Source organism: Micromys minutus (genome assembly GCF_963924665.1).
Source record: "Micromys minutus genome assembly, chromosome: 11".
NCBI lineage: Eukaryota > Metazoa > Chordata > Mammalia > Rodentia > Muridae > Micromys > Micromys minutus.
Window position 1 is genome coordinate 54,729,439 of NC_137980.1, and position 21,194 is coordinate 54,750,632.

The following is a 21,194-nucleotide window of genomic DNA, read 5'->3' on the forward strand; positions in this document are numbered from 1 at the left end:
GATACAAAACAGACATTTTTATGTCTGTGAGTACATTGTCATTCTCATCAGACACAGCAGAAGAGGGCATCAGATCCCATTACAATTGGTTGTGAGCCACCATGTGGTTGCTGGGAATTGAACTCAGGACCTCTGGAAGAGCAGTCAGTGTTCTCAACTGCTGATCTGATTAAAAGGCCTCCCTCCCCCAAATAAACATTGAAAAAAACATTAAAAATCACTTTGCTCATAGTGAAACATCAATAACACACTTCTTTCACTTACTTATTGGCTTGTTTGGGTTTTCTTTAATACAAGAGATGGAACCTTAAGCCTTTTGCATGCTAGGAAACTGATTTAATAACTCCAGCCCTTAGTTCAATCCAGTTTTATTTCTCCCCAAGACTTTTAAAATAGGGGGTGAGTATGTATGTGCATGTGAGTAAAAGTAAAATCACCCCCACCCCCCCGGCCACCAAAAAAATCCAGAAAGGCATTAGTTTGCCTGGAGCTGGAGTTATAAGTGGCTATGAGAACCTAACTTAGATCTACAAGATTAGTATGTGCTCTTAATTTTAGTCAATTCAGGCCTTCAACTCACCCCCCCCCCAGTAATTTGTTTATTCATGTAACATCCCAATCTACCCCCAGCAGACAATCTCCCTTTCTCCAGTGAGAGGGTGGAGACACCCCAGGTATCCCTACACTCTGGCACGTCAAGCCTCTGCAGGGCTAGGCACATTCTCTCCCACTGAGGCTAGACAAGGATCCTGTTGGGAGAACGAAAGACAGCAGCTTTAGGGACAGCACCTGCTCCAATTGTTGGGGAACCCACAAGATCAAACTGCAGTGTTGCTAAATATGTGTAGGAGGACAAGGTTCAGTATCTGAGAGCCCCAAGGGTTCAGGTAAGTTGATACTACTGGTCTTCCTGTGAAGTTCCTATCCCTTCTAGGGCCCTTAATCCTTCCTCCAACTCTTCCCTAAGAGTCCCTAAACTGTGGCCCATGTTTGGCTGTGGGCCTATGCATCTGTTTCAGTCAGCTGCAGGACAGAGCCTCTCAGAGGACAGTTATGCTGGGCTATCTATCTTCCTCGACTCAGTTTTAAAACAAACTGTAAATATGACTTTGAACTGCTTTTTTTACTTGGAGAAGAAAAGCCTGCAATTTTACTATGTGAAGAAATCCAAGGATCCCCTAGAGATGGGAGAGGGCCTATCCTATTTTGTTAACACTTTGAGAGAGGATGCCACTGCACAGCCCTGGCTGGCCTGAATTCACTATGTCCTCCAGACTGTCCTTGAACTTAAGAGAGCTGCCTGCCTCTGTCTCCTTAGTGCTGAGACTAAAAAGCCTATTACTACACGGGACCATATCCAGCAAGGCTATGTACTTTAGAATTCTAGAGATGAAATTTTAGGGCAGAACCTAAAACTTGAAGACATCTGATAATAACTCAGAAATAATGGGCATAGAATGTGGCTCTTAAGGAATTCTAGAACACTGGTAAATCTTTTTATCAGATAAAAACAAAAAATCAAACATTTATTTTGGGGTTGGAGAAATGGCTTAGCAGTTAAAAAGGCCAGGTCAGAGTCCAAGCACCCAGACAGCAGCAGCATGTAAATATCTGTAACTCAAGTGTCAAGGAATCTAATACCCTATTCTTACCTCCACGGCACCAGGCACAAATCTGACAGTCTATACATACAGCTGAGCAAAGCACTCATGCATATAAAATTATATAAATCTAAAGAAAAATTGAAGATGTAACTGTATGTGTGAATGTTCTTCCTATATGTATATATGTGTATTGCATATATACTGGATGCCTGCAGAGGGCAGAAATAACCAATTGTTGTGAGCCACCATGCAGGTGCTAGGAATTGCACCCAGTCCCTCTACAGGAGCAGCAAGTGCTTTTAACTTGTTAGGCATCTTTCCCACTTCCCTTATTTTTTACTTTTTAGGACAGGGTCTTACACTGTAGCCCAAGGTAGGTCTCAATCTTGTGATCATCCTCCTAGCTCAGCCTTCAAAGTGCAAGAGTATCCATGTGAACCTCCACAACTGGAATGTGTATGTAGGCGGGTGGGGCACTCTTTATATCAGACGTGTAAGAGATGCTTCTTTCTTTCTAAAAGAATCTCACAATAGCCCAGGTTAGCCTTGAACCTGTCTCCTAAAAGGTGGATTAAGTGTGTACAACACATCTTCTACATCAAGAGGATCTCTTATTGGGTATCTTCTGGTTCTGCTTTAGGTAAATTTAGGACCATAACTTAACACTACCATACAAAATACCAGCTCATGTATCTCCATTTTGTCTAAAAAAAGGACAGCTAGGGATATGATAAAAGGCTTACTCAAAGCACAAACTGATGTTTCTACAAATAATGTGCAAAATAAGCACAGGAAATAATACCGTACTTACATTCTCTTCTTACCTGATAATCTACAAGTAGCTCTGGACCTTTGAAATATCGGGAAGCAACTCGGACATTATACTCTTGGCCAGGATGGTAAAACTCAGCTAAACCCCAGTCTATTAGCCGAAGCTGAAAAGAAAAAGAACAAATCACATATAACCACGGCATCTTCAAATCCACCTCATTCCAGCACTGGAGTGCTCCGGGGGCGTCCTCACCCAGCTGCTCACATCCTTGCCAGCACCAGTGTCAGGACATCCTCATTTACCAACTTCAACAGTCAGTGTGCATGCCACCACCCCACACAGCCCCTGTTCTAACAGATGACTGTGAGGTTTCCTTCCTCTGTCTGACCTCATTTCTTTTTCTTTCTATTTCAACGCTATTCGTTTTGCTGTCCCACCATGCAATACTGTGAGATCATAATGTTAATATATACATGTAATTTTTTTCATCCATGGTTTCTGACTCATTATTTTCACTATACCAATTTTCTAAGTTCCTAAAATGATAAACGTACTTTTGGGTAACGTTATTTTCTTTTCTGTGTGTGCTGGCCATTGATCCTAGAGGTTCCTAGGCACTGAGCTACATTCCCAGCCTTAGTGTCTGGCAGAGTTGTAGGCCTTAGAGAACAAAACTCTCACTGTGTATTCAGTTTACCCATCCCTTTTTCTCCTGAAGGTAACAACAAGAAGTGAGTTTCTCTTTTCTAAACTAGATCACAGAAATTTATATGAAAATCTGTTCTGGCACAGACCATATATGAAGATACCCTTTTCAAATGGGTGTTATATCACATGAAGGAAGAATGTAAAGAGACTAGTCTTGTTTGTTCTCCCAGTGAGCCTACCACATTGCTAACTGGCTGTTCACACTTCACATTTATGCAACAAAAAACCACAGGGGAGTTTGAGGAGCTCCTAGACAGTGATGTGGCAGTTAGCAGTATGCTGGGACATGGCATGGAGACTCTGCACTACTCCCCCACAAGTCTTGCCCTCAGCAACTCTCCATGCTGCTATTTGTAAGATTTTGAACAAGTCAGCATATCTTTTTTCCCCCAGAGCTGAGGACCGAACCCAGAGCCCCGAGCTTGCCAGGCAAGTGCTCTACCACTGAGCTAAATCCCCAAATCAGTAAATCTATTTACCTAAATTCTAAAAGTTCTAGCCAATTAATTGAACTCAAGCTAGAACAGTTGTTCAGAAGGATAGATAGGAAACCCTGGGGCTTGTCACCAGCATTTCACATGGAAGAAGGGGCAGTTTCAGGAATCTGCTATGTCTAGGTAGTGCTAAAACTGGATTGGATTAGAGGACACTCTGCGAATGTCTAATGTAGAATTATTAGCTTACTCAGGTACAGAAGTTCTTTTACTTCTTGGCATATATTTCTTGCTGGCATGGCATTGCTGGGTCCACTCCAGTACTCCAGAAGTGTCATTTTCTATTGGAACCCCACAGAACATCCTACTATGCTGTGCTGGCTAGTTTTATTTGAACTTGACACAAGCTATAGTCATTTGAGAAGAAGAAACCTCAACTGAGAAAATGCCCCAACCAGACTGGCAAACAGGCAAGCCTGTAATGCACTCTTGACTGAGCAGTCCAGTAAGAGAGTCCAGTCTTCATGTCCTCTGCATCAGCTTCTGCCCTCCAGGTTCTCGCAGTGGTGGACTAGCTGTATAACTGTAAGCTGAAATAAACCCTTCCTCCCTGGGTTGCTTTTAGTCATAATTTGTATCAGCAATGGAAATCATGACTACAACATGCCCCTTAGTTAAAACTATAATATCCTGTTATCTGTCACAGCCTTCTCCCTGATCCCTTCATCCTTACTTCCCTCTCAAACAGGGTCTCACTATGTAGACTAAGCTGGCCTTGAACTCAGAGCAATCTCCTGGTTCAGCTTGTCAAGCTTTGAGACTTCTTGCACAATTGCTTTAGTCACCACACTTGACTTAAACTCTTCAGAGGCAAACATTTTTGTCTACTTTGTTCACTCATATACCCCCAGCCTCAAAACCCCTATTATGTGGTATATGTCAGAAAACATAGTAATTGAATGAATAAATCACCAAATCCCCAACAACTACAACAGTAATCACTGAGTGCGAGGTGGGCTTGGGTAACTTTAAAAACTGAATGTCAGGGTAGCTTGAAAAATACAGGACACTGCTTTGGGTTGCCAAGATGGTTCAGCAGGTTTTACACAAAGCCTAATACCCTTAGTTCACACCCTAGGATTCATATGGTAGAAGGAAAACTTAGCACCAAAGTATTCATCTGATCTCTACACATCTGCCATGGCATGCACATGTCCACTCATATACACACTCCTTCTTTCCCTTGACACAATAATAAATGTTAAAAACATGATTATTTTAAGAAGAAAAGGCTGGAGATTATATCTAGGCCTGTGTGCGCTAGAGAGACGTGTTAACTCTGTCATGTTTATAAAAGAAGTTTGACAGTCTATTACTTTACCTTTCTGTGCTCATGATCAATCATGACATTATGGGGTTTCACATCTCTGTGCATAATCCCCATGCTATGACAATAATCCAGGGCCTGCAAAAAAAAAAAAAAAAAAAAAAAAAAAAAAAAGTGCTTGCATGAGTTACTGTTCTTAGTTGTTTACTTTCAATCCTGTCAGTTTTCCTTCTAGCCTTACAAAAATCCAGAGAATCAGGTAGAACAGTCACTCTCAGTCGTTAAAAACTGGTTCACATAGTCAAACACCCAAATTACAAAATCTTTCCCCTCCTCAAAGACAGGGTTCTGCTATGTTGTAGCCCAGGCTACTCTCAAACTTCACCCTCCTGAGTGGTGAAGATCCCAGGTGCACTGCTCTTTGCTCATCTCAGCGTCCTTTCTGTTCAGGAAGCTCAAAGTATATAGCAACCGCACAACTTATCCAGGGCCTTGGTTATTTCTACAAACACATTCCCCTCAAAAGAAAATTTAGCCTACCAACAATGTATTTGAAGACAAAAGTGTCTTTAGTAGCAGAGTGGGGATGAGTCACCATCTGTTTGCGTATGAGTATTTTATTGGCACCCCGTCATGCCTATCTGTGTACAGTCCACCCACAGCTGTTCTCTTGCTGTAACAGCAGAGATAAACAGTAGGACACAGACTTCAGCCCTATAAAGAAACTCGTCGGGGCTGGAGAGATGGCTCAGCAGGTAAGAGCATTGGCTGCTCTTCCAGAGGTCCTGAGTTCAATTCCCAGCAACCACATGGTGGCTCACAACCATCTGTAATGGGATCTGATGCCCTCTTCGGGTGTGTCTGACAGCTACAGTGCACTCATATAGATAAAAATTAATAAAAACAAAAAAAGAAAAAAGAAATTTGTCAGCTCCTGATCTAGGTTATCTATTAAATCTAAATAGAGTTTATAAGCTGAAATTAAGGTGAATGGAACACACCTTTGTGTTTGTCAATCCTGGCCTTTGTCAACCAATGACATTAGCTAAGTTCTTGTTCTTCCTGAAGGACAGCCAGGGTTTTTAGCTTGTAGGGCTGGGCAAACATGTCTACACCTACAAGTCCTGCTTTCCACATGAGCCAGAAGAAGACCTTTTGATGCTTTTGGAGGAACACTGGGGTCAGTGTTTTACTTTATGACTCTGGATGACCTAGAACTCACAATGTAGACCCAGGCTGTTTTCAAAACCAGGAACCCTCCTGCCTCTGACTCCCAAGTGCTGGTATCCACCACATGTACAAACATGCCCAGCTTTCTTTTGAGACTTTTAAGTCTTAAATAAGCTAGTACAGTATTAACCTATGATTATCCAAGTCTAAGAAGCTCTCTCCTTATAAAGCTAATCTTGTTACTACTGGGCAAGATGATTTGTGGTATCACTTTAGAAATCAAAGTCCACTTGTAGTCAGCAATCTCTAAGAAGGAATTTACAATCCTTAGAACACTAACCCTGAGGGTTGAGTTCAAGAGTCTTTTTCTTTTATTTTTTTGACACATAGCTTCTCTGTGTAGCAGTGGCTATCCTTGAACTCACTTTGCAACCAAGTTGGTCTGTCTCTGCCTCCTAAGTGCTGGGATTTACGGTATAAGCCACCACTACCTGGCTAAGAATCTTTTTAAAAAACAAAAAACAAAACAAAATCCCAGTTGTTTGTTTCTTGAAAATCACTGAAGCCCAGGATACCCTTAAACATGTGACAGTCCTCAAACTGGGGTTACAGTAAGTCCTGTATCTCCAGTCCAGTGTCATTTGTTGAATCCTAAGTAAAATAAAGTGTTATCAGCAGTGTAAAAAATGCTTAAGAAAAAGCTGTTTTCACATGGTCATTTCCACTATTTAAAGGCATTCTAGGGCTGGGGATGCAGGTAACTGCTCAAGTATCTGTTTGACATGCATCACAGAATAAAAACAACAACAATAACAACAACAACAACAAAAAGGCATTCTAAAGCTGGGAGTGATGGATCATAACTCTGAGTCCCAGAATGTAAGTTAGGAGGCTGGGAGAGATCAACGAGATTGGCCTCCATGGATGGGACTAACTTGTGAGTCATAGGCCAGCCTTAGTTCAGAGTAGGGCCTGGTTAAAAACACCTACATGTTCTAATTACAGGTCTATCGAGCCCCACTTCCTAACTGAGACTACCTAAGAGTCTAATCCTAAAACATTTTAAAACTATTGTTGACACCCACCGCCACACCCCCCTCTTTCAGCACACATTAAAGTTAATCCTCTGGCTTTCTCTACCAAATAAAAATAAACTTCTAAAGCAAAGATCAATTTAAAAATATTTAATACCTATAATTACTCACTTTCAGAATTTCATACATGTAAAACCGAATGTCATAGTCTGTTAGCGTCTGGTACAATTGCTGTTAAAAGACAAATGAAATAGTTGAACTATAAAACATGTGAAAATGAAAATTTCCTCATCCTAAATAATTTTAACTAAGAACTGGTTCATTGACCACAGTCACAAGATTTGTTTGTCAAATGCTCTCTACTCAAGTCTCCACCTCTTCATGTCAAACACTATAACTGTGTGATTAAGGAAGAGAGCCTCCGTTCTTCAGTTAAACCAGAATAGAGAACTGTTCAAATAAGGCCATCTGAGGATCTGCATTCAAAGATCTGTATCATCCACGTCTGTGTTAGAGCAAATCCCACATGCCCTTTTCTCATCTTTTATGACCCATCTCCTAGAGGATGGAGTACAGCTCAGTGACAGCTGAAATGCCAGGCACTTAAACTCTAAAGAGCTAGGTCCAATATCCAACAGAACAAGTGTCCTAAGGATCTGAAGGATAATGCTATTCCTTGTACTGTATAAATAATATATTCATTCTCAAACATGCTTGCCTAAAGTGAACATGTACTATCACCTTCACTAGTCTTGACAGCAGCAGAAACTGTTAATGAATGATAAATGTGGTAAGATGTAAATGTCCTAGTTATTCTAAGAGCACTAAGCAAATGAGAGTGTGAAGATATCCAGACATGGAAAGCAGACACTGCTTTAGTACTAATACAAACAAGAAAAAAGCAAGCTCTTTTTATACTGGCATTCCCAAAGACTCTCTAAGTGATCTAAAAATCCAGTAGTTTTAAATGATTATGATACCTTGAAGTCTGTGTTGTTTACATGTTCAAACACCAAGGCAGGAGTTCGCGACTAAGGGAAGAAAAAGAAAACACATTAGTACCAGCCCTGGCAGCTTCAGTTTCCAGCTTGTGACCATTGGGTAGAGGATGCGATAGTCCTCATTGCAGTACTAAGAAACCCTGTCCACTCTGATTGTTATACACTTAAGTTATTTTTTTTGGAAGAATTTTTAAGAAAAACTCCAAACAGCTGAAATCTCACAAGGCTGAAAGTAGCCCAACCACATACCTACTGCCTAACGGCAGTAGGTTTTAATTTACAAAATGGGTTAACACATTTGGTTTTTAGTGTTATCAATCTTCTAAGAGTAACAGTTTGTGCATGCAATGATGTGTGTGCATATGTGTACTGAATCACTTCTTTCAAAGCACAGCCTAAGCTGGTTCAATGTCTAACTGACTTAGAACATTTAAAGCAGTAAATGGTGATGACAACAAAGCCAAGTCAGTGTGCTTTGGGCTGAACATCACTGTAGCCCTGATGGGCCTTGCTAACATCACTGTACTTACCACAGGGTCTTTCACAATGTCTGCAAGTGTAATGATGTTGGGCCCACCTCTCAGATTCTCCAAAATCTTTATTTCCCGCTTAATTTTCTTCTTTTTTACCGGCTGAAATAGCAAACAGTGTAACTGTATCAGAAAACATTTCCTAGTGCATCTCACAGTTACAGTAATACAAAAAAGCTTCTATATAAGCTTCCTGAAGATAGAAAATATGGGGGCTCAGTGGTTAAGAGCACTGACTGCTCTTCAGAAGTCCTGAGTTCAATTCCCAGCAACCACATGGTGGCTTAAAAGCATCTGTAATGAGATCTGATGCCTTCTTCTAGTGTGTCTGAAGACAGCTACAGTGTACTTATATGTAATAAATAAGTAAATATTTAAAAAAAAAGAAAAGAAAGAAAAGCTTTTGACCTGGACATAGAGGGGCACAACCTTTAATCCCAGTACTGATGAGGCAGAGGCAGGTGGATCTCTGTGAGTTTAAGGCTAGCCTGGTCTACAAAGCAAGTCCAGAACAACCAGGGCTCTGTTAAAAAACAAAAACAAGCTTTCAATGGGACCAGAGAGATGGCTCAGCATATAAAGGCACTTGCCACCAACACTGCTGACCTGAGAGTCATTTCCTGAGTCTGTGTGACAGTGAATTGACTGTTGAAAAGTTGTCTGATTTCCAGAAAATAAGTAAATAATGTTAAAATAAAATTTTTAATATATTAGAGGAAAAGAATGGGTATTCTTCATTCCTTCCTGTAAGGTCTTCTTATAGCCCAGGTGGCTTCTAACTCATACCAATATTCCTGCTTTGCCTCCTGAACGTACTTTAAAGGAATGTAATGTCTTTTTCAATGATTAATAGCTACAACTATCAGTTGGGCATTTTGTTTTGCCTGTGAACTACCACTAAAAAAATTGCGAGACAAGAAAGGTACTGCAGATGCAAAATGTTTGGGAACTTTGACTTCTCATCAGCAACAGACAGCTCTGTAAGAACTGAGGTGAGTCTCCAGGACAGTGCACTCAGCGGACAGTGCATGAGACAACAACTAACAGAGCTGAACATTGACAGCCCACTGGCTAAATGTGACTTGTGTGGTATTTCTGACTACTTTGAAATAAACTTTGAAGTAAAAAGTTTACTTATTTAAAAAGTTGTATGTATGCATGTTTGCCCGCATGTACATTTGTGAATATGTGTGCTTGATATCCTCAGAGGCCAGAAGATGGCAATGGATCCTCTAGGATTAGAGTTCAAGATGTTATGAGCTGCCATGTGGGCTAGAAATCAGGTCTTCCAAAGAGCAGCTACTCTCTCAACCACTGAGTCATCTCTTCATTCTAGAGTCAACATTTTAAAACATCAGGATGCAAATATGGGTTTCTAGATTCTCTTTGCAAAAGAAAGCATCAAGAAACACTAGATCTGAACTGTTACACGACACTAGTCACCTGTAGCTAAGAAGCAACTATGTCCTTTCCTTTTGTGGGGAAGAGTGTATGTAGGTTCATGTGCATGTGTACTTGTGTGAATGTAAACGCTAGGTCACAACTGGGCATCTCCTCAATTGCTTCTCCGTTACATTCATTATAAATGTTATATATAACATTCATTTACCCTTATTTATCCTTATAAAGTAGAGATAATGATTTGTTTACTAAAACCAAAAGCATAGGACGTAACTGAAAGCACAGAACATAGACATTATAAACTTGGGAAAAAGAGCCTGTGCTTTTATTTCCCTCTGATCACATTCTAACTATTTCTTCTCTTGCTTTAGGTTCAATCTGTCAAGCTAGTATCAGTGTTCTGACTTCAGAGGATATACTGGGTAGGCTCGACACCGAGGAAAAAACTTTAGGTGACATATGTAAAAAGGCATCTGTATGTATATATTCCACATTCCAAATAACGACATTGTTTCTCTTCTTATACTCACCTTGAGAATTTTAACAACAACTTTTTCATTATTTGTGATGTTGATGGCTTCGAACACTTCACTGTATTTGCCCCTGCCTAATTTTCGTACAAGCTGGTAGTCATCTTGATTTCTGTGGATAAAAACAAAGTGACAATGATTTCAAAACATCAAATTTTCAATTTTCTAAACCCCTATTTGTGCCAGACATGGTGGTATATGTTTGTAATCCCAGCGTTGTAAGTGAGCACAGGAAGATCCACATTTAAGGTCATCCTGGTCTGTTTATAGGAAGACAGCCTGAGCTACAGATGATTCTGAGAAAAGAAAAAAAAAAGAACACACACACACACACACACACACACACACACACAAAATGGAGGGAGAAATAAGAAGACAGACAACTCTATTACAAGTAGATGTAACTCAAGAGATATTCCAAATGTTAATTAAAAATAAAAAATCCAAAAAATTTGAGTGTATGGCTCAACTGGCAGAACCATGTAAATTGGACATGGTAATACACACCCATATTCCTAGCATTAAGTAGGTATGGATCAAAAGCTCAAGGCCATCCTCAGCTACAAAGCCTAGGCTGTATGAGATACTATCTCAAAAAGGACTAATATTAACAATAACTATTACCATTATTATCATTATTGTTATTATTATTGAGCTTTCTTAAATGTTCTTTTAAATCTCAAACTGTTATGTACAAGTGGCACAGTGTACATAGTTACCTTGTATTGGGACTTAAGTATGTTTGTCTCCAACAGCACACTACTTCCTCTTCAATAACAAATTTGTATATATTCTTGCTTCATAAAACCAATGGCATTTAGCACAACTCAACAAAGCTTGCAACCACATCAGAAATAGTGAACCAGGGCTGGAGAGATGGCTCAGTGGTTAAGAGCACTGACTGCTCTTCCAGAGGTTCTGAGTTCAAATCCCAGCAACCACATGGTGGCTCACAGCCATCTGTAATGAGATCTGATGCCTTCTTCTGGTGTGTCTGAAGACAGCTACAGTGTACTATAAGGCCCTAGGTTTAATGCTATGTAATAGAGGGAAGGAGGCTATCTAAGTTCTATTTCTTCTTAATACAGCATGTACCATTATGAGCCATTCATTTTTCTCAAGCAGTTAAAAAGGAGAAAGAAAGGACAAAATGAACTAAGAATAATGGACAATATTAACACTATCTAGTCTCTTTCTGTTCACTGAGCTCTCTCATACAACGGCTTATACACTAACACAAACAAACAGCACCATGCAAACTTTCAAAGGGCTCCCTAGTACCAATTCAGCAGAGCTATGAGTAAAGCCCTTGATTTGAAGATTCTTAAGACTTCTGCAGTAAATACAGGTATAACTAGAGTTCAAAGTCTCTGACATTATAGAATTGTTAAGATTATCAAATAGTGATAACATTTATTGGTTTGTACCATGGTTCCTGATGATATCTCTTAGGTAAGAGTGTCTCCTTATATGCAGAAAATTGCTTGCTGCTAAATATCACGGCATACTAGAATGAAAAACATGCTATGACAGTTCAGGGAGACAGTTTTAACCACTTACGGAGTATAGAAAGACACGTGGAGTCAGACATAAAATACAATATATGTGCGTTAACGTTTATTTATTTATTTATTTATTTATTTATGAAACAAGATTTACTAGCTCAGGTTGACCTACAATTTAAGGTCATGTGGTCTCAGCTTCTCAGATTTCTACATTTAGCTGAGTTATAGTCAGTTATATGTATATAAAGGTATATTCAGTGTGGGTGCGTGCACGCACACAAGCGTGCGTGTGTGGATAAAGCACTTTTAAAACTGCTTTATTTTGTACTCAACTATCAAATGCTTTTATCACAAAAATGACAACTATTCAATTAAATGTCATGCTCAAACAGAAAATATAAACATTCAAATGAGCCCCTCATTTGATGTAAACAGTAAGATGGAGTCATGGAGAGGGACTAGGGCCATGGGAAGAACAGAAGGTTTAAATCCTGCTTCTCATCCTTTATCATCACTATGGAACAGAACCCTGATCCCCAAAATGCCGTACATAATCAAGAGTTTGGTAATTCAGAGTCTTTCACCTATCTTCAATGCTGAGGAGCCATACTTGCTTTTACCTCAGAAGCCCAGGCCAGTTCCACACTTGTGATCTACCTGCAAACCTACAAACTGGGCTGCCAAATCAGCAAGCTTATCCTTGTCCTTGAGCTTTGGACACAGTTAGCAATCTACAAGGTATATCACTTTGGGTGACTACAGAGAAGGAAATAGAAATATTTACCCCCACTCCACCACATGTGATTCATAGTCCCAGTACTCTCGGGGTCTGTGTGTGTTAACATCTGTGTAAACTCTGGCCCTGCTTGGCACGGGTCCCGACATGTCAGACAGGTTGACGGACAAAGCTGAACTTAATGTTTGAAGATCTAGCAGTTACTGTGTTCAAAAGCAGAAGTTGGTAAGACTTTATTCCAGACCCTTTTTCTTCACACTGCAGAAACAAAATGTAAAAAGACAAAAAAAAATTTATTTTTCAAAGTATATTGCCAAGAAAACTATTTTACTATTAATAATGGTCTCAAATACACATCTGTGCTAAATACCCCAGCTGAGCTAGAATTGATACTGAACCTAATCAACTCTTCAAAGTGGTCTGTAATCTGCATGTAATGTTTGGATATTCCTTTTAAGAGAACATGGAAGATAAATAGCACTAAGTAGATGCAATAGCCATGCCACTGTTCATACACAACATCAAGATAAACTTGATTTCAAATTTAAAAACAGAAACTGGTACTTTCTCTGTATAGGAACAAGCTTAATAAAAACTACTGACAGAGTGTGGCAGCAGACACCTATAATCCTAGCACTTAGGAGGCAGCCCAGGATTTCTAGGTCATCATCAGCTAAGTCATCATCATCAGTTTGAGGCCAACTTGACACCCCGCCACAAAACAAACAACTACAAAAAAACAGACATCTTCAGAAAAAAGCCCAGCACACATGAGGCAGAGGCAGAAGAATTAGGAAATTCAAGGTTAACTCTATTTGTTAGAGGCCAGCCTCACCAAGATTCTGTCTTGAAAACACACATCAAAAACCCACAAACAAAACAAACCCCACAAAACAAAACACAAGACAACAAAGTATGAGGAAAATCAGTACTTTTTTTATAACCATGCTATCAATCAAATACGCTCCTTGACATTTGTCTTCCTCCACTAAAATCCCTACAACACTTGTTGATCCTTTTATTGCACGTTAATGAAAATGTACTGGGTCTTCTGTGTGATAACTTCAGAGAGACATATGCAGTTTTCTGGTTCATAATGCCTAACTTCATTCAAGAGCCAGCCTGGTCTACACAGGATGCAGACCAGCCAAGGTTACATAGCAAGACCCTGTCTCAAAACAATACCACCATCACACACAACCAAAAGACAAAAGGAAGCAAAACACCAAAACCCAAAAAGGCAGCAAAAGAGGCATGACAACTCAACACAGCATATTTTCCTTAACTGTTGTGTCACAGGGAAGATGCAACAGATAATAATACTGACAAAACTAGACAGGCAAATTAAAGATTTATATTAATGTAAAATTATAAAGTTGATAATATATAACCATATTAGGAAAAATTCCTGAAATAACTACGTGTGCCAACGTGTATATACATAATAAACATAGAATTACTCATAAATGAAAAAATATATAGAACCAAATATTACATTGGGTAGGGACTGGAAGGATGGATCAGTCAGTAAAGCACTTTAAAAGGACCTGAATTCAATTCCGAGATCCTTGGTGAAAAACAAGCAAACAAGCAAACAAAACCCCAGCTACTTGTGGTACATGCCTGTAATTCTAGCACTGGGGAGACACAATCAAGATTTCTGAGGCTTTGCTGACCAGCCAGTTTAGCCCTAAATTGGCGAGCACCAGGCCGACCAATCAAGGCCCTGTTTCAAAAAGGAGGTAAATGTATTAAGAGAGCACCCAAAGTTATTCATTCTCTGGCCACCATAACAACTGCAAATACATGTACACCTTCAAATATGTGCACTGGCGCATAAACAGACATAAGCTAAGCAAAGCACATCACACAGACAGAGAGACACACAGACACAAACACAAGCAGTTAAAGGGCTGGAGAGATGGCTCAGTGGTTAACCAGAGGTCCCGAGTTCAATTCCCAGCAACCACATGGTGGCTCACAACCATTTGTAATGAGATTTGATGCCCTCACCTGGTGTGTCTGAAGACAGCTACAGAGCACTCATATACATAAAATAAATCTTTTTTTTAAAAGGCAGTTAGAAATATAACTGTAAGAATAATGGCACATGACTTTTAACCACAGCACTAGGGAGGCAAAAACATAGGTGGATCTCTGTGAGTTCGAGACCACCCTGGTCTACAAAGGGGGTCCCAGGACAGTCAGGGCTGTTACACAGAGAAAGTTTGTCTTGAAAATAGAAAAAAAAGCAAACCAAACTAAACTGCTCCCACCAAAAGAAACAAACCATACCCAATAAAGGGCAACTTGAGTTACAAGGACACCAGTGTTCTTTGCATTCATCTTATACACTGTCAGACATTTTTAATATAAAAATACACAAGTGTCCCATTTTAGTAATGTGCACACGTACAACTTAGTAGCACTGGTTACATTCATACTCTTGTGCAGCTATCAGTTCACCATCTATTTCTAGAAACTTCCAAACTGAAATTATATGTCCATTGGGAAAAAATGCTCATAATTTGTACCCAGCTTTACTTATCTATTTGTTCTTCAACGTTTGGTCTATTTTCTAGTGCAATGTTAGCCCACCCTCTAGCAGGCCTTGTAATTTCATTCTACTGTGCTCATGCAGTGTACTCTGCTCATCTACTCAGCTGTTGGCCCGCACACTTGACCTAAGTCAACATTTTAGCCACAGTGAATAATACTGCCACCCACACGGGTATAGAAGTACCTGAAACCTTGCTATCAAGTAGAACTGTTGACTTGTAATCTGTTGGGTTTTGTTTTGTTTGGTCTTTTATTTTTCTGAGACAGGGTTTCTCTGTAATCCTGGCTGTCCTAAACTTGCTCTGTAGACCAGGCTAGCTCGAATTCACAGATGATCTTCCTGCCTCTGTCTTCCAAGTGTTGGGATTAAAGGTGTATGCCACTACCATCCAGGGTGGATTTCTGAGTCACCGTTGCCCGGGATGGGGTTTGAAATGGGATTCACTATACAGCCCAGGCTGGCTTTGGATCTACAACCCTCCCACTTCTACCACCCAAGTGCTCATTCCAATTTGCACTTCCCTAAAGGTTAAGATTATTTCTACCCTTTTATGTGTTTATTGGCCATTTTTATCACTTAAACTAAAGAAATATTTATCCCAGAGTGTCATCTACTCTGTTTGTCTACAATTTTGGTGTCACATCAATAATACTATTTATCTTTGTCTCACATTTAATTTTGAAACCATTTCCAATGAAAGTTTAAATCCCAACCTCATACCCCTTATAAAATCAATTCAAACTATACCACAACCCTTAATCTCATTCAACAAAGGATTACTATCTAGAATATATAAAGAACTAAGAAAATTATGCTCCAAGGCTCAGCAGGTAAAAGTGCTTGCAGAACAGACCTAACAATCTGGGTTTGGATCTCTGAAACCTATGGAAAAATTGGCCTGTCCTCTGACCTCCATCCACACAAATCCTTTTTTTTTTTTTTTTTTTTAAAAGAAAATTAAAACTGAAGCACCAAGCACCAGACATGTGCCACATGGTTACCATACATACTCATAAAATAAATCCTTAGAAGGAATGAATAAAAAGGATGGAAGGAGCTAGAGAAATGGCTCAGCATTGACAACACTTACTACTCCTGCAGAGTTTGGTCCCCAACCATCTGTAACTCTTGTTCCAGGGTATTCATGTCCTCTTTCATGGACACTGAATACACACAGTGCAGAGACATGAATGCAGGCAAAACACAAACATATAACCCTGAGTCATTTGGGAAGAATCTCAATAAAAAGACTATCTGCAGGGGGCTGGTCTATGGACATGTCTGTGAAGAAATGTTTTAAGACAGCCACCATGAACACCATTCCCGGGCGATGAGTCCTGAACTGTGTAAGAGTGGAAGTGATATGACTAGCTGCTTTAAACTGCTTGAGTGACTTCCCCACAATGATGCACTATAACACGAAACTATACACTAAAATAAACTATTTCACCCAAATTGTTCTTTTTGGGGATTGTTTTTCATTATAAACATTCTTTTTAGAGCCAGACATTGGGGTGCACATCTTTAACTCAGCTCTTGGGAAACAGAGGTAGATGGATCTCAAGTTCTCAGCCAGCCTTGTTTAACAGAGCAAGTTCCAAGATAGCAAGGGCTACACAGAGAAACCCTGTCTTAAAAATCCAGCAAAACAAAACAGCACATTTAGATTTAGTTATGTGTATTTTTATTTTGCCTACAGTGTGTATATATATATATATATATATATATATGTGTGTGTGTGTGTGTGTGTGTGTGTGTGTGTGTGCATACACATGTGCGTGTGCACTCACGTCACATGCATAGCTGGTGTGCAGTTAGACAGGAGGGCACTAGTTCCCTTGAAACTGGAGTTAGAGATAGATGTTTGTGAGTCACCATGTGGGGCTAGGAATTCTTAACCACTGAGCATCTCTACAGCACCCCCTATTGGAATATTTTATCATAGCAACAGAAATAAAGCACCTCCCAAACTGGAAAACCAAGCTGTAACCTTTAATCACAGCATTGAGAAAAGACAAGCAAGGGTTAGTAGTCCGCCGTTTATAGCCTCCAATGAGGTACTTTAAGCAGATGCAGTAAGTAGGAACAAGCCTGCAATCCCAGCACTTTGCAGGCTGAGGCGGGAAAATCACTACAAGTTAAGGGCCAGCATGGACTACATAGTGAAGATGATCCTGTCTATAAATAAATACAAACAACAAACAGCACCATGGTTTGTTTACTGCCACACACAGCAAATCATTTGTTTACAATAAAAGACATTCACATAAATGTCTAATGGCTGGCCTTTTCTAGAGTATCAGAATGAGATGGGGTTTTGAATTTGAAGTTGGTGCTGCAACTTCAGTTAACGATTAGGGTTTAGAGAGTTGAAAGAAAAGGGAAGTGGTAAATAGAACATGAAAAACCAGGTGATGTATGAGATAAATACCTGAATCAGCATTTCATCTGCACCTCTGTAACTTCTACATGTATATCACCCAAAGCTAACAAAAGGAAACAAAACCAGACCAAGTTTCTCAACTACTGGCTTGGTTTTTTCATATATTTCCTTTCATGTCTAACCCTCATGTACATATAAATCCACTCTAAAAAGTGACATTAGGTTTTGCATTACCATTCTCCCCTGGGCTTCTGCAGGAGAATGGCTCCAGGATCAACCACCAGCAATTACCAAACTTGAAGGAACTTATATACTTATATAGTGACATTGAGCTAGGTATGATAGCATATACCTATAGCCCCAGCAATTATGAAGGTGGAGCAGGACTGACAGTTCAAAACTAGCTAGCCTGAGCTATGAGACTGTTTAAAATTAAAACAAAACAAAACAGAACTTTCATGCATCAAATCTTTTATTACCTACGTACTTTAAACTATCTCCAGATTGATTATCTTTATATTACAATGTTTAATGTATATAATACTCAGTTCTATGTAAATGCTACATAAAAAGCTGTTAAAATATATGGTTTAGACAGTAACGGTCTCTACCTGCTCAGTACAGATGTAACTTGTTTTTCTGAATACAGTTTTTTCAATCCATGATTGGTTGAATCTGTAAAGGCAGGAGAACCCAAGGCTGATCAAGCATGAGCTAACTTAAATGCTTAAAGACTTACCTGTGGATGACAGATGTTCACTAAAACAGTTCAAGCAGAAAGAGACCGAGCAAGATTTAGGAGGCAGAGGCTGTGTAATACCTATATAAGAAACACCAACCCAGCTTAGCTCAATCTAGGCTAGTAGTAGCATAAACAGCTGGACCCCCCCCCCCCCCAGAAAAAGAATTCTCTGGTATAGAATTAATTGCATGACAAACAGCTCTGGGTAAACTGAAAAATGAAGTGGGAGGTAACTCCTTTCTATTTAAATATGTTGTTGTTATCATAAACTGGATAGGTAAAAATTCACAAGACTGGTTTTGGATATTAATTTAAAATGGCTTTAAGACATCCAAATGGAGTTCTGAGTGGGCAATTGGAAATAAGAAGCCTAGAGCTAAGAGTTCTCAGCCCTTAAATACCCAGCTGTCTCAGAAATTCTTAATACCATTATATTATTGGTGCGTGTGCGCACACGCACATGTCTTAGTGCATGTGTGGAAGTTAGAGGACAACTTGTGGGAGCTAGTTCTCTCCATCATGCAGGTCCCAGATACCAAACTAACATCATCAGACTACTAGTAGCAGGTGCCTCTCTACTCAATGAGCCACCTGACCAGCCCTACTCAAACAATTGTATGAAGCAAACATTACCTTTCTAACCTACCTTTTCTAAACTACAAATAACAAAACAGCCTAAATAAATTCAACAGACTAACCAAGAATATGCACTACAAAAGAAGGTAGGATTCAAAGTGAAGCTTTTGAAGTTCCAGGTTTATTTCTGTATCCTCCTTTTTTAACTTCCAAATTCATGCCTCAGGTTCCAGAGGCCAGGACTTTAGGTGTATACTACCATGCCCAGCTAGAATTCTCTGCTACCTACCACATATTCCCATACCACTCATCTTCAAATCTTAACTTTCTTACTGGATCTATTAATTCTCTCAAGTCAAGAACCATGTCTCATATAACCTTTCCATATAAAGCACTTGGGTGGCAGAGGTAGGTGGATCTCTTTTCAAGGCCAGCCTGGCATTCAAAGTTTCAGGACAGCCAGGGCTACATAGAGAAACCTCATCTCAAACAAAACAAAACAAACAAAATTAGTAAAACCAACAACTAGAATTTTGAGAGTTCCCTGATTTTCTTTGACTTTCAGTTTTCAAGTTTCAACTGAACACTAAGGGTGTGATTTTAAGATATAATATTTAATAGCTATAGATGTAGCTCAGTGATAGAACAATTATATATGAATCTGGGATGATACCCAGATAACTCCCTAGAAAAATTACTTTAAAATTGGGCATGATGGCACCACTCCAAGACAGTCAGGACTACAAAGTAAGACATAATTCCATAAAGAGTCACCATAATACAACTTACTGATGGAGGAATCCACAGGGTATTTATATTCATATTACAATTCTAGCACACAAATGTGTCTTCTGCTTCTACCTACAAGATATATGGTATTAATTCTTGAAAAGAAAATGCAGAAGTATTTCTAATATAAAACTTATGAATAGTGGTAAAGCAAAAATATTAGCATTTGTTGGTATCAGTGTTAAATAAACTACACAGCAGCAGCGGGCTGTCTGCCACAAAGTAAATCACTTATTATTTAAAAAAAAGAAGAAAAGAAACCAAGTGATTCTGTTACCCTAAAAACTTAACTGATTGGCAGAACAGTCATTATCTGTACATTTTATCTTTTGATCAGACAGCATAGGCAAATGGGTCTTAGTGTGAAAGTTGATCCCACTGACCACCATTCTCTGGAGCCTAAGAACAGAAAACTTTGAGCCCTAAATTCCTAAAGTAGAACTCAGCATTTACATCTATAATAATCACTGCTATCATTTGAATGTCTCTGAAACTAGATGTGGCATGAAAGGCATACTCCCAGGTTCAGAGGGTAAATAACCTGTGCACTCCTCCCTCTATTATAACACTAAATAGAAAAGGTTTGAACCCAAGTCTATTTAAGATTAAACAGGTTCTTTATGTTAAATTCAATACCAGGTCCTTAAAATTCTGCAAACTGACTGTTTTGTTGTTTTGCTTTTTAAAGATGGGGTCTCACCTGGCTAGCCTGGCCTAGAGCTCTCTAAGTAAACCAGGCTGGCTTTAACCCAAAAGACTTTCTTGCCTCTGCTGCTTCCTGAGTACTAGGTACAAACCGATTTTTTTTAACAGCTACCAAAACACTGTCATGTTGGAGGGCAGTGCATGCCTTTAATCCCAACACTGGAGAGGTAAAGGCAGGCAGAATCTAGGAGTACAAACCCAATCCTGCCCTGGTCTATAAAGTGAGTTCTAGGCAAACCAGGGATACATAGTGAGGCTGTCTCAAAAAAGAAAACATTTAAAACAAAAAACCCAAACTACAACTACTGCGTTGAGCTACATTTGTGAGGTAGAGATGGGAAGTTCTGAAGTGAAAGAAGCTTTTAAAACAAAGCCTTCACTTTAAAGACATATGAAGGTTATCTTGGTACAAGTTTTCCAGAAACTGTCATATGATGGCAGAAACAAAACAAAAACCAGGAACACAACTACATGTAACTAAACAAGAACTTAAGTAGCTGCCATTGAATACTTAAGTCCTTGGTAATGATGGGGGGGGGGGGGGTATGGATTTTAGCTGTCTTTGATCCCAGCACTTGGGAGATAGAGGCAGGTGGATCTCTGAGAGTTCAAGGACAGCCTGGTCTACAGAGTGAGTTCCAGGACAGCCGGACCTGTAAAGTCTTCAGTACATCAAAAATATTGGAT

General features: G+C 39.5%; 1 protein-coding gene across 6 annotated transcripts in view; it reads right to left on the reverse strand.

Moving 5' to 3' along the window:
• CSNK2A1 (casein kinase 2 alpha 1) overlaps nucleotides 1–21,194 on the reverse strand; it is a 41,581-nt gene that overhangs the window by 8,938 nt on the left and 11,449 nt on the right. The window contains exons 2-10 of one of the 6 annotated variants that reach the window (XM_080925399.1): nucleotides 19,803–19,874; nucleotides 18,435–18,515; nucleotides 12,801–12,955; nucleotides 10,512–10,623; nucleotides 8,581–8,682; nucleotides 8,030–8,080; nucleotides 7,221–7,280; nucleotides 4,900–4,983; nucleotides 2,429–2,539 (exon numbers count right to left, since the gene is read on the reverse strand). In XM_080925399.1, the coding sequence (XP_080781525.1) occupies nucleotides 2,429–2,539; nucleotides 4,900–4,983; nucleotides 7,221–7,280; nucleotides 8,030–8,080; nucleotides 8,581–8,682; nucleotides 10,512–10,623; nucleotides 12,801–12,901 (621 nt within the window). In that variant the 5' untranslated portion in view covers nucleotides 12,902–12,955; nucleotides 18,435–18,515; nucleotides 19,803–19,874. Of the gene's footprint in view, nucleotides 1–2,428; nucleotides 2,540–4,899; nucleotides 4,984–7,220; nucleotides 7,281–8,029; nucleotides 8,081–8,580; nucleotides 8,683–10,511; nucleotides 10,624–12,800; nucleotides 13,011–18,306; nucleotides 18,371–18,434; nucleotides 18,516–19,802; nucleotides 19,875–21,194 lie in introns of all 6 variants that reach the window. The other 5 variants (XM_080925397.1, XM_080925398.1, XM_080925394.1 and 2 more) reach the window with 5 other exon arrangements.